This window comes from Ovis aries, chromosome 16, assembly GCF_016772045.2.
Source record: "Ovis aries strain OAR_USU_Benz2616 breed Rambouillet chromosome 16, ARS-UI_Ramb_v3.0, whole genome shotgun sequence".
In the NCBI taxonomy this organism is placed as follows: domain Eukaryota; kingdom Metazoa; phylum Chordata; class Mammalia; order Artiodactyla; family Bovidae; genus Ovis; species Ovis aries.
The window spans coordinates 59,383,282-59,397,734 of record NC_056069.1 but is presented as its reverse complement, the minus strand read 5'-3'; the positions used below and the strand labels follow the sequence as shown (position 1 = coordinate 59,397,734).

Sequence of the window (14,453 nt, the reverse complement as noted above, 5' to 3'; positions counted from 1 at the left end):
TCTCTAGAATTAATTGCTTCCTCCTGCCCTGCAAAGCTGCAATCTGTGACTGTAAGAGTACAGATTAGGTAACTCATCTTCTAGAAAATACTATTACCTGAAGTTTTGTTTGCTCTGAATAATGAGCTCTAATGCTCTGTGATCATTCTTAACCAGGTACTAAGCCATTCTCAAACTCGGGTGCTCACACTGTTGACAGAGGCATATAATTTTTATGAAGAACTTTGGACCAGTTTCCACAAATGCCTCTTCAAAGCCATTTCCATTTAAACATCAATTCAAATCTCTCAATAGACAAAAGTGCCTAAGTTGCATAAATTCTTGAACCAAGTTTACTACTGTATATATAGTTTATAATTGTATAATTGAGTTTACAATGTACATGTATATTCAAATAGTAGTACTGTGTGTAGTACTTAGTCATTCAGTCATGTCTGACTCTTTGGGACCCCATGGACTGTAGCCCACCAGGCTCCTCTGTCCATGGGGATTCTGCCATGCCCTCCTCCAGGGGATCATCCCAACCCAGGGATCAAACCTGGGTCTCCCACATTGTAGGTGGATTCTTTACTGACTGAGCCACCAGGAAAGCCCCAAAGATACAGGCTGCAGGTTGGTGATGGTGGTTTAGTCGCTAAGTCATGTCTGATTCTTGTGACCCCATGGCCTGTAGCCTACCAGGCTCCTCTGCCCATGGATTCTCCAGGCAAGAATACTGGAGTGGGTTGCCATTTCCTTCTCCAATATATGTATACAATTGCATGTGTATATATACATATATAATTGTGTATATAAAATATATGTGTACAATTGCATGTGTGTGTGTGTGTATGTGTATATATATATATATATATATATATATATATATATATATATACATGGAAATAGCAACCCACTCCAGTATTCTTGCCTGGAGAATTCCTTGGACAGAGGAGCCTGGTGGGCTACAGTTCATAGGATCACAAAGAGCTGGACATGACTAAGCACAGCATTTAATTTTATATACATACACAATTATATATAATACAACTATACATATATATATAATAATACCCATCATGTTACAGGAAGTGTATAAAAGAAACATGGAAAAGCTATATTCCTACATTTTAAGGTGCTATTTTAAAGGATTTGGGGCCCTTAGAAAATTCTACTCTATAACTGGATTTAATGGTCCACTTAAAAATATTGAGTAAATAAGCTAAGCAACCATGACCTTTAAACCAACTAATCAAACTCAACCTACTAAATCATTTATTTGTCAGATATTTATTGCACACCCATTATATGCACCCAGTAAATTCTGCAGATACAGGAATGAGTAGAACAAAGAAATATCCCCACCCTCAGGAGCTTTGATATCTTCAGTGGGGGAAGGGGAGATCTAGGTTTATCACAAAAAATGAACAGGATAGTTTCAGAGTGATAAGTAACATGACATAGAGTGAGGTAAAACAGAGATTGAAGAAAACTTAACTGAGAGGGTATTTAATCAAGATCTGGAGGCCAAGGAGGAAAGACTCATGTGATGATTCGGAGGCAGAACTTCCCAGAAGAAAGACTCTGCAAGGCCAAAGGTGGACTGTGGTGGCCCGTCCTGTGTCTGGAGAACACCAGATGAGGAGATTAGGAGCAGGGGAGGCGGCCAGAGGAGCGGACAGGACCCTGAAGCCGTACAAGGAGCCTCAGTGCCATTTCCACGGCCACCATTTTGAGCTTCTTCCATTGGTTATAACATACAAAAATCTCACCTTACACTTTCACAAACCATCTACGTTTCATCTCACTACATTCTGATACATCCACTTGAGATTTTGAAAGCAATTTTTCTTCCCAGTATTTTATCAGATTAGAATAGCCTTTATCTGCATTTGGCTGTATAGTTCAATTTCTCCTTCAAAAATAAACTTTGAAATATGCTCCAAAGTTTATTTTTTCATTAAGAATGAAAACTAATTAGATTCCAAACTGAAATACAAATGGATATAGTCCATCTCTGTCGTGCACAACTGTCAGTTTCAAAGAATAGATTATCCAGCTTGCAGATTACATACAGCTCAGCTAAAATATTTCCTGGTAGATAGAAAAGGTTTTTCTTTGTCTCACTGAATCTGATATACTCAGGAAACGAAAAGATTCCTTATATTGACCTAAACTGTTAGAGGAGAAAAATCAATGAGTGACAGTAAATTATATGATCCTTTTCAAATTCAAGGACAAAAAGAAAAATTAAGGTTAGTGTCACTGTCCCCAAACAAGAAAAAAACTGACTATATTCATTCGTTTTTAACATGAATCCATATAAAATGCTCAACTGCAGATATAATCAGATATCACTCAGAATTCAGTATCAACTAGAGCCTAACACAGTATATGCTTGATTAAATATTTCTTATATGAATAAATGAAATAATAAGTTATATTTAAACATTTTTCTTATGCTACTAATGAAAATGCTTTTACTAATTAATGATGATTAATTTTAGACTATTGGAAAGTCATTCTTATAATCACACACCTGAAAAGAATACATTAGCACCATTGCACAATTCTCAAATAAATTTAACTGCTTTATTGTTTAAGGGCCATAAGCTTATCTTTTGCATTAGAGACTGATAATTTGAAGCATTCTAAATAGTCATTTGCATAAAAACATAAAAATTTTATTCATGGATAAGTGTAGCAAATTGAGTTTTGAAGTACAGTACCTGGTATTTAGTGATCATGTTTTCCAGCCCTTCAATTTTAGAATCTTGCAGGACTGAGTATGTCTTGAAGGTTGTAAAGATATCCATTATCTTGGCAAGACGTCTGTGGAAAGTTTCAAATTTCCCAAAAATATACATCTCACTGAATTCAAATTGTTTTTCACTTGGATCTTGTTTAAGCTTTTGCTTTGTCTTGTGAAAGCAGTGCTGGTATTCCTTAAAATTAAAAACCAAAATACAAAAAAGGGAACACAACAAAGACATCAGCCTTATTCTCTTAAGTGAAGGTGATAGCAAATTTAGGGTAGAATTACGAAATCTTTCCATCTCATACCTCTATAGCAACTCACTCATCAACCTGGGATGTCATCTTTTCCTGACCCCTAACCTAGCAAACTCCTAATTTTTTTTCTTTTCTTTTTTTTTTTTTTTTTTTTACCATGAGGCATGCAGAATTTCTCTGACCAGGGATTGAACCTGTGCCCCCTGCACTGCAAGCCTGGAGTCTTAACCACTGGACCACAGGGAAGTCCAAACTCCTAACTGTTCATAATACAACTCCAAGATGCAGCCTTTCCACTTGCGTCTCACTGTGTTAGGAGAAGCCTAGCTCTTCATCTAGCTCCTTGTCTGTCTATAAGAAGCTTAAGGAAAACAACTTCATCTTTGTATCTCTAGTACTTAGTGTGGTGTTGGGACATAGAAGGTCCCCTAAAGGGTAAAGTAAGTGAATAAATTTGGGGGGCTGATTTACTAACATTCAACTTTTCTTAACAGTGAAAGATTACCATTCTTTTTAGCAACCACTGATATGATAACTGGGCTTCCCAGATGGCGCTGGTGGTAAAGAACCTGCCTGCCAGTGCAAGAGACATGAGAGACTCGTGTTCGATCCCTGGGTCAGGAAGATCCCTTGCAGGAGGTCGTGGCAACCCACTCTAGTATTTTTGCCTGGAGAATCCCATGGACACTGGAACCTGGTGGGCTACAGTCCATAGGGACGCAAAGTTGGACACAACTGAAGTGACTTCATATGCAACCACACGATATGATAACTGATAAAGTATTTAATTGGCAGTGGTCCAGTGGTTAAGAATCTGTTTGGCATTGCAGGACACAGGTTCAATCCCTGGTAGGGGAACTAGGATCTCACATGTCTTGGAGCCTGCATGTCAGAATTAGAGAGTCTGTGTACAGCAAGGAAAGATCCCACACGATCTGCTGAAGATACCGCATGCTACAACTAAGACCTGATACAGCCAGATAAATAAATAAATACTTTTTTAAAAGATATATTGGCAAAAACAATGTAAAAATAATTTTAAAATTCTAAATATATTACTAAGTTGACTGTTACCTGCTTAAGTCTAATTGCAGATAGTATTTTTTCCACAACAACATCCTGGGGCTGGCTCCAGATCGAAGCAGTTCCATTGTTGGTAATATAGGCTTTACATGCAGATATCATCTGATTGGTCACCTGGAATTTTTCAATGAAATGATGTCAAGTACAGTAAGCAGCCATCAAGCATAAACTGGGCTAGAGGGTCCTCAGCTCTTCTAACCTCTCTGAGTATGACATCTGTGAATAACTCTTTGGGTTTATGTTTTTCCTTCACAACTGTGATCAAGCACTAATTCTCTTTTTTCCCAGCTTCACTGAGGTATAATTGACAAATAAAAACTGTATTACGCTTAAGGTGTACAAGTGATGCTTGGTGTACATATTCATAACAGAATGATTAGCACAATCAAGTATTAACACATGCAACACCTCACATAATTACTGTTTGTGTGCGTGTGTGTTGAGAAAACTTAACATCTGCTCTTTAGCAATTTTCAACTATACAACACAATACTAAACATAGTCACCAAGCTGTACATTGGGGCTTCCCTGATAGCTCAGTTGGTAAAGAATCTGCCTGAAATGCAGGAGACCCAGTTTGATTCCTAGGCCAGGAAGATCCCCTGGAGAAGGCATAGGCTACCCATTCCAGTATTCTTGGGCTTCCCTTGTGGCTCAGCTGGTAAAGAATCTGCCCACAATGTGGGAGACCTGGGTTCAGTCCCTGGGTTGGGAAGATCCCCTGGAGAAGGGAACAGCTGCCCACTCCAGTATTCTGGCCTGGAGAATTCCATGGGCTGTATAGTCCATGGGGTCACAAAAAGTCAGACTCAACTGAGAGACTTTTACTTTTACTGTACATTAGACCCCAGAACCTGGTCATCTTAGAACTCTAAGCTTGCAGCCTTTGACCAACATCTTCCCATTTTCCACACTCTCCCAGGCCCTGGCAACCACCATTCTACCTCTGCTTCTAGTCAACCTTCTTAAATTCTACACATCTATTATCAAAAGAGAAAGAAAGTGAAAATGAAGTCACTCAGTCATGTCCAACTCTTTGTGACCCCATGACTGTAGCCCACCAGGCTCCTCCATCCATGGAATTTTCCAGGCAAGAGTACTGGAGTGGGTTGCCATTTCCATCTCCAGAGGATCTTCCCACCGAGGAATCGAACCCGGGTCTTTCGCATTTCAAGCAGATGCTCTTACCATCTGAGCCACGAGGGAAGCTCCTATTATCAAAATGATTTGTATAATATCATATATGAAATGAATCGCCAGTCCAGGTTCGATGCATGATACTGGATGCTTGGGGCTGGTGCACTGAGATGACCCAGAGGGATGGTACGGGGAGGGAGGGGGGTTCAGGTTGGGGAACACGTGTATACCTGTGGTGGATTCATGTTGATGTATGGCAAAACCAATACAATATTGTAAAGTAATTAAAAAAAAAAGATTTGTAAAATCACAGAGTTGGAGACACTACAGAAAATCAGCAATTCAGACCCTCACATTAATGCAGGATGAATGTCTTAGCCAACCACTTCCCTACCTAAAAGCTATCAAGAGCTTTCCTAAGTCTCCTTCTTTAGCAGCCTTCTCTAAAAATCTAACTCACAGTTTCCAAGTGCCATGAAAAGAACTGTCCACCCTGATCATTTCATGACACCATGATCTGTAGCAGAAACGTCAAGTGCAGAAGACAATAGAAAAAAGTGTAAATACAATGTATGTAAAGCTAACGCTTTATCCCTTTAAACTTAAAAAAAAAAAAACTTCAGAATTCTACTGGTGATTTTTTAATTAATTAAAAGGAAAATGGGATGACTGTACTGTATGCATGCCTGGGATTGCAGTGCAAAGGTTAGGTGGAACAAGACTGGCCATGTGTTGATAGTGGATAATCTGGGTGATACGTACAAGGGGATCCAGTATATAATTATATTTCCTTTTGTACCTGCTGCAAATTTTTCATAACGAAAGATTTTTGAAAATGAGAGAATTAGGTTCACAATTAGGTTTCACAATTAGGTTCTAAAACAAGCCTTGAAAATAAAGTGCATGAAACCTGGACATGCATCGTAACACAAATTGACTTTTGAGTCTTGTACTCGGGGAAAACCCCTCCTGACTCCAACATAACATTAAAGTCTGAGGAGGATGGAAAAGGGTCTTGTGGGTTCCCCTCCTTTCTACCCAAATATGAGAGCAGATGAGATGGTTAGATGGCATCACCGACTCAATGGACATGAGTTTGAGTAAACTCCAGGAGTTGGTGATGGACAGCAAAGCCTGGTGTGCTGCAGTCCATGGGGTCACACAGTTGGACATGACTGAGTGACTGAACTGAACTGAACTGAACTGAACACAGTCCTGAGGAGTGGGAAATGCCCCTATTTTAATGCATTTAAAATTTTCACCTTGGTAATGAAAAAGTCATTTCCTTCTTAGAGAGGAAATGGGAAAAGCAAAAATGTTCACCATAAACACTTATGAGTTAGGACATAAGGTTTAAACATCATTATGGTTTCTGGCAGAATCATTATAATTGCTTTATGGATTACTGGAATGTTGCAGTGGCTTTTATTGCCATGATTACTGTTCTAATAACACCAAGTAAACAACTGTGGCATGAAATAAATTTGGAACAGCAGAACATAAAATATGAAACTGAAGATAGCCAGTTAAATATAGCTTTTCTTAATTAAAATTCACCCAATAGGAAGAAATCATGTGTTAAATAACATAGGGAAAGAAATTCAAAAAAGAATATTTTTCCATTTTTATTACATAAATAATATAACATCTTTTATAATTATTACTTTGGGAAATAATGCTTTATGATTTGCTAAAATCAGCTTCCTATGTATGCTTAATTCTATTTCTATCAAGAGATTAAGTCTTTTTGGTAAATTGTAGGATACAGAGACATTGGATTGTGCCAGTGTGGTAATTTCTAATTATAAAAAAACAAAATTAGCCATTGACAAGGAAATCTAAGTGACCACGGACTCTACACTAGGCTCTCACCTTTACAAACAGAGACGTGATCTTCTCAGAGGTGTTATAGTAATGAGAGATACCGTAGATCATTTTAATTGCATTTACAAGAGTAGGAATAGCATCAACCATGGATATCTGGAAGACAGCACACAGCTTTTCAGGGTGACATGTCAAAGTCAGCAAAATTCTAACAGGCTAATCACTCTGTCCTCATTAGAATAAAATTTAGGTAAAAGACTTTTATTTAAATTTTAAAATATTATCTAACATGCTATGTAAATATAACACATTGAGGGGTAATTTCATCTTGAGTATTTAGTCATATGCAGTTAATCAAATTTTGTCTCAATGCAAGAAACACTAACGTTATGTTAAGGACAAGGAGATTGTGTTAGCAGCTAATTTTGTAATAAATAAAACCAGGAACAAATGAAAGTTAAAAGATTTTTTTAAAACAATCAGCCAATAATTCTTCCCACAGTTGTTTTGAGTATAGTCTAGGATGTCAATTGCTATATTTAATGGGAAAAATGGAATATACAATAAATGTTTTTAAAATATAATGTATATCTTAGAAAACATAGGAAAATATATATATATATTTATGTAGAAAGAGATATGTAGAAATAGACATGTATATATATGCATATATATGTTTTAGTTCAGTTCAGTCGCTCATCGTGTCCGACTCTTTGTGGCCCCATGAATCGCAGCACACCAGGCCTCCCGGTCCATCACCAGCTCCCGGAGTCCATCCAAACCCATGTCTATCAAGTCGGTGATGCCATCCAACCATCTCATCCTCTTTCATCCCCTTCTCCTCCTGCCCTCAATCCCTCCCAGCATCAGGGTCTTTTCAAATGAGTCAGCTCTTCACATCAGGTGGCCAAAGTATTGGAGTTTCAGCTTCAGCATCTGTGTATACATGCATGTATATACATGCACATATAATTTTCTTGAGAATAAAAAGAGGTTTTCTAAGACTTTTCCAACAAACTGCAATATTCATGAACCAAAATTCCACACTCATCTCAGCTAGTGTAAAAGGGTCACGAGCAGAAGACTAAGAGGTGGGAATCTCGACTCACAGGGTCACTGCTGTACAAGGGGTCACAGCACTTCTCCAGTGTATACAGATACTTAACATTGTCCTTCGCTTCATTAGCTGCATCTGTGATCCGAATATCCGTCTCCCGCCATGTCTACACACAATACAGGAAGGAAATTTTAACGCAATTATTAATAGAAAAATTCCAGCTAACAGCTGCATCAAAGTCATCACAAGCCCAGGGGTCCAACTTTCAGTCTCCCCTGTGCCTCTTACATAGAACTCAATCCAGAGGGGTGAGGGGCACTGCCACGCTGAAGAGCAATTAAAAGTTTTTGACTAAATGTTTAAAGGTATCTCTTCCAAGCCTTCTCTCATGAAATCTATTCAATAACCAGGACAGAGCATCGGGGCAGGGGTGGGGGGTGGGGGCCAGCACTTTCATTTACACCTACATGTCTTCTCCTCCACAGCCTGCTGAATCCATTTTGCACCTCATTCTGACACTCCAGCGTTCTTGCCTGGAGAATCCCAGGGACGGGGGAGCCTGGTGGGCTGCCGTCTATGGGGTCACACAGAGTCAGACACAACTGAAGCAACTTAGCAGCAGCAGCAGCTGATATTCCCTATGACCAAGAACTGAAGGAAGCCTCCAGCCAACAGACAGCAAGGAACTGAATCCCACATGGGCAACCTGGAGGAAGAACCTCCCCCAGTCAGGCCTCTAGATGAGCCAACATCCCAACAACCTTAAGAGATCTCCAGTCAGATGATCCCAGCTAAGCTACACCGAGGGCTTCCCAGGCAGCTCAGCGGTAAAGACTCCACTTGCCAGTGCAGGAGATGCAGGTTCAACCCCTGGGTCAGGAAGACTCCCTGGAGAAGAAATGGCAATTTGCTCCAGTATTTTTGCCTGGGAAATTCCATGGACAGAGGAGCCTGGTGGGCAACAGTCCATGGGGTCGCACAAGAATCGGACACAATTCAGTGACTACATAACAACAAGCAGCAACCCCCAAACCCCTGACCCACAGACTATGTGGTGATATTTATTGTTTCAGGTGGTGAAATTTTGGGGTAATTTGCTACACAGGAATATAAAACAAATACACCAGTTCTAAAAAAACAATTAGAAAAGTTTAAGCCTTCATTATTACTACTCCTCATTGGCCTGAATTCATAATATATAATCATGTTATTATGTTACATATTAATGACTTGCAATGCCCTCTAGTAATACAGATACATATGTGTGTGTGAGTATGTGTTAATCACTAAGTTGTGTCCAACTCTTTGCAACCCCCATGGACTGCAGACCGCCAGGCTCCTCTGTCTGTGGGATTCTTCAGGTAAGAATACTGGAGTGGGTGGCCATTCCCTTCTCCAGGGGGATCTTCCCCACCCAGAGATCAAACTTGGGTCTCTTGCACTGCAGATGGAATCTTTACCATCTGAGCCACCAGGGACTCCCATACATATGGGTACACCAGCCAATAAATACCTTTCATTCAAAGGCTATTTCTACAGTTTATCAAGTTACAAAAGGGCAGTATCATTTAATCTTAAAGTTACTTTTTCATTAAGGTAGAATAACATTTTTCTGTTCCTAATTACTCTATGACATATGTATAAAGAACTTCCATTCCCACTTCATAAAGCAAAAAGCAACCTTCAGGAGTTTTGACTTGGCAGCAGCAAGCACTGCCAATACAGCCTTCACATCTGGGCTCTTCAATTGATCCAAAAGGTAGTTAAATTTAGACAGTCTTTTTTTCCAGTACTCCAACTCTGCTCGAGGCCCAAGGTCATCCGCCTCCTTCCGCAGCTGGTTGTTTTCAGCAAGGACCTGTGAATGCACAGGAGAACCATGAGCCAAAGAGTCGGCTGGAGAGTTAAAAGTTGCACATAAGCAAAATATAAGGAAAGAAGTAAATTCTGCTGTCTGAGTCATGATATATTTTTATTCATTTGCATGCTTTGAATGACAGCCTTTTACTAAACTGAGATGTATCCATTTATTAAATTTCAAGAAAAATTTAGTTGACTCATTCTAAGTGAAAACTACTTATTTGAGGAGCTTTCATGAACATTTGGAGGACCTGATCTCAGAAACTTTCTTTGGCTTATTCACTTAGAACCTCAGAGAAATACAACCTTGCAAAGTCCTCATGCCTTCAGTTGGTTAATTTCCATTATTGATGTAACATCAATAATTGGATGTAACACCTAGCTTTCACTTTCCTGAAATTTTTTTTAACAGTTAAGTCCCAAGTTTTGTTTTGGAAGACACACTGAATTAGAAAACTCCTGTACTCCTATAGGCATTCTCTCCACAGTAACTACATCTTGAGGAAAAACCTGGCCAACTGCAGTCTTTTAGGTAGACAAGTATATAAAGTCATTTACTGTCATCTCCTAGAATTCTTACTATCTCTTCTTAACTAATGACGATAAATTAACATTGCAATGAACCGTTTTTAGGGACTTGCAGTAAAATACTTAGGCAGATGGAACAGGGATGTGAGATAACCTTCTTCCACTGGCTGGCTCTGTCACATGGCATGTGAACTGGTCAATGTTCAGAGAGCTGAACATTTCTGGTGTTTGGTTTCTGAAAATTACCTGTTCTGTTTGCTTGATCCATACTTTCATACAACCTTCTATTTTTTCCATAGTCTCGGGGTTATTAGCTAGAGTCAAGAAGTCCATGGGTTCCTTCAAGGTTTTCTGTTCAAATATGTCACACTTTTGAAGGTTCACCTAATTACAATGAAAATTCAAGAATAAGATGATGTTACTTTACACACTATACACACACACACTTCAGGTTGATCCAGAAGGATCTTAAGGAGATTCTCTCTAACTACCCTGCTCCCTGGGAAACACTCATGAAATCAGTGTAGGAATCCTCCTTAGCCATTGAGCACACCAGTAAAGCTGATTGGTCTGAATTAAAATTTGGGGTTAAAAAAAAAGAGTGAAAAAAAAATAAAAATTAAAAAAAAAGAGTGAACTACAGACAAACAGACAGAAAGACAGTATCACAGAACTCAGGAATTGATAGGGCTTCTCTGGTGGCTCAGAGGTTAAAGCATCTCCCTGCAATGCGGGAGACCTGGGTTCGATCCCTGGGTTAGGAAGATCCCCTGGAGAAGGAAATGGCAACTCACTCCAGTATTCTTGCCTGGAGAATCCCATGGAGGGAGGAGTCTGGTAGGCTTCAGTCCATGGGGTCGCAAAGAGTTGGACACAAGCTATTTCACTTTCACTTTGGAAATTAAAGATTCAACCCATGAAACCAAAGAAAATGAGGACCTTCAAAGAAATGACTGGGGGCGGGGGGTGGGGGGGGGTAATCTCTAATCTATCACATTCTTTTTTGAAACTAACCAGATAAAAAGACTCTCATGTCCCTGTTCAAAAAAAGAAAAAACCTCATAGTTACTGAGTTCAATGGCAAATACACAGATTCATTTGGGGAGGGAGGGGTAGAGAGGGGTAGGAAAGAAGGTGTGTTCGATTTTGACTTGACAGAGAAACCAAACGGGTCTTCCTGGTGGTCCAGTGGTTAAGAATCCATACTTCCACTACAGGGAACCTGGGCTCAGCCCCTGGTCAGGGACCTACCACACACAGGGCACAGCCAAAAAAAAAAAAAAAGAAAAAAAAACTAGGATTTTTTACTTCCCTCATAGAAAGAATTCACCTGCAATGCAGGAGATCCTGGTTGGATTTCTAGGTTGGAAAGATCCACTAGAGAAGGGATAGCCTACCCACTCCAGTGTTCTTGCACTTCCCTGGTGGCTCAGCTGATAAAGAATCCATCTGCAATGCAGGAGACCTGGGTTCAACCCTTAAGTTGGGAACAGCCCCTCGAGAAGGGAAAAGCTACCCACTCCAGTATTCTGGATTGGAGAATTCCATGGACTGTCTAGTCCATGGGGTCACAAAGAGTTGGACACAACTGAGCGACTTTCACTTTCATTTTCAAACCAAAAGCCTGGAGAAGGCAAAGGCAACCCATTCCAATACTCTTCCCTGGAGAATCTCAAGGACAGAGGAGCCTGGTGGGCTATGGTCCAGAGGGTCACAAAGAGTCGGACACGACTGAAGCAACTTAGCATGCACACACGCGATCCAGAAGTACCTCAGTATTTAATAAGGACATTTTCCTCCCGGGAAAGATGCAGCTAGCCCTGTGAGCCTCTAAATTCAGATTTCAGCACCGCCCCCCACAACACTGCACCTTCCACCTGCCTCCTAGACCTGGTCTTGGTTTTATGGGGGAGGCTTCTGCATTTCATGAAGTGGCATCGCCTCCCTCCTGTGTGAGATCCAGCCACTTTTTTTAATACCTCTACCACAATATGAAGTGGAAACCTGTGAAAGTAGTACTCTTTTCAGGAGAATAACTATTTAATTTGGTTCAACTTGCATTTAGGTGGCCTGCATCATAGTCAACTACAAATATAACTCAAATGTTCGCTGGAACCGTTTCCCCCTGTGTGGCTATCATTTACTCAACTCTCCCATCCCACATCGCTTAGAAAGCCTACTGTCTGCCTCTCTGCCAACATCCCAATAGGTCCCAAAGGGTCTCAGTATTCCCTGGAGAGCAGTGAGCATATCTTGTCATTGGTCTCACAGGATCCATTTCTGTATCTCCCACTCATGCCTGATCTGGGTTGTCATCCGCCATGGGTTTGCATTCACCATGCAAAAGCATCTATTCCACCTTCTACCCCAAGGAATCACTAACATAGGCTCACTGTAGGTGGCACAAATTTTATTGATGCCAAATCCCACAAATGCCAAACTTATTCTTTGTGTGCATGTGTGTGTGTGTGTGTGTGTGTGTGTGTGTGTGTGTGTGTGTGGTTGTGCTGGGTCTTCATTGTGACACTCAGGCTTCTGTAGTTGCAGCAAATATGCTTAGTTGTAGTATATGGGATCTTAGTCCCCTGACAGCGGGTCTTCACTGATGGCACAGACGGCAAAGGATCTGCCTACAATGAAGGAGACCTGGGTTCAACATCTGGGTCAGGAAGATCCTCTGGAGAAAGAAATGGCTACCCACTCCAGTATTCTTCCTTCTTCTTATGTCTTTAAAAATCAAGTAGTTTCTGCTTCCCTGATGGCTCAGACAGTAAAGAATCCATCTGCCAACACAAGAGACCCAGGTTTGATCCCTAGGTAGGGAAGATCCCTGGAGAAGGAAATGGCAACCCACTCCAGTATTCTTGCCTGGAGAATTCCATGGACAGAGGAGCCTGGTGGGCTACAGTCCATGGGTTGCAAACAGTCAGACATGACTGACCAATTAACACTTTCACTTTCAGTTCCCTGATAAGGGATTGAACCGGGGGCCCCTGCATTTGGCACATGGAGTCTTATCCACTGGACCACCAGGAAAGTCCCTGCCAAACTTATTCTTAACAGCTCTTTAGATCACTGGCTGGACCACAGGACCCAACCCACTGTCTTCAGATATATCCATTCTTCTCTCCTCCTGCCTCTTCAAAATTTCCTCCCATTCCTACCATCATCATCACCCCCAACCTTCCCCACCACCACCACCCCCGAAACACACACCACACTCTGGCTCCAAATTTCTCCTTTTAAGTTGCAGAGCAATACCAGAAGCACTTCATACTCTTCTTTCAATCCAACATCTGACATGACAGAGTAAAACTCTCCACCATGGCCAGTATTTCTAAGGAACCCACAAAGCACTCATTGCTCCAAATGACAGGAATTTAAATCTAATCACCACCACATCTTCAAGGGACAATAAAGCACGCACAGTATATTTTCAAGATTTGCCAAGTAGTGGAATCAAGATCCTCTAAGAGAAGTATAACACACCTAGGTGTTGATTTGTTCACCATCAGATACTTTTTGAAGAAATAACATAGTTGTTCTTACCTTCTCCTTCAGACTCTCCTGTGCGCTGGCCAGGATGCTCACGAAGCCTTCCAGGGAGCCCAGGAACTCCTGCTGAAGGCTGGAGGCTTCCGGAAGGCCCTCGAGCTCTCTCCAGCCATGGCTCGTGGCTTTGAGAGCGGGAATGAAGATGTCAGACAGCAAACGTCTCATGCTGTTGAGCAGACCCCCGTCTGCAGTGTCAAGCATATTGAAGCTCACCTCCTGCAAAACAATGGGGAAAAACCTTTATCGTAAAAAGGATCTTCAACTGCACTAGCTACTGTCATTCGTAAATGAAGACCTGCCAAACGAGTAAAGCAGGGACTTCCCTGGTAGTCCAGTGGCTAAGACTCCACGCTCCCAACACAGGGGGCCAAAGTTTGATCCCTGGTCTGGAAACTAGACCCTACATGCCACAGCTAAG

General features: G+C 40.9%; 1 protein-coding gene across 3 annotated transcripts in view; it reads right to left on the bottom strand.

The window, feature by feature from the left end:
* The window catches only part of DNAH5 (dynein axonemal heavy chain 5), a 313,711-nt gene that overhangs the window by 227,998 nt on the left and 71,260 nt on the right, over window positions 1–14,453 (bottom strand). For all 3 annotated transcript variants that reach the window (XM_060400272.1, XM_012097159.4, XM_060400271.1), the window contains exons 5-11: window positions 14,030–14,251; window positions 10,727–10,864; window positions 9,774–9,950; window positions 8,145–8,258; window positions 7,084–7,191; window positions 4,066–4,188; window positions 2,709–2,924 (exon numbers count right to left, since the gene is read on the bottom strand). In XM_060400272.1, coding sequence (XP_060256255.1) covers window positions 2,709–2,924; window positions 4,066–4,188; window positions 7,084–7,191; window positions 8,145–8,258; window positions 9,774–9,950; window positions 10,727–10,864; window positions 14,030–14,251 — 1,098 coding nt within the window. The remainder of the gene's footprint in view (window positions 1–2,708; window positions 2,925–4,065; window positions 4,189–7,083; window positions 7,192–8,144; window positions 8,259–9,773; window positions 9,951–10,726; window positions 10,865–14,029; window positions 14,252–14,453) is intronic.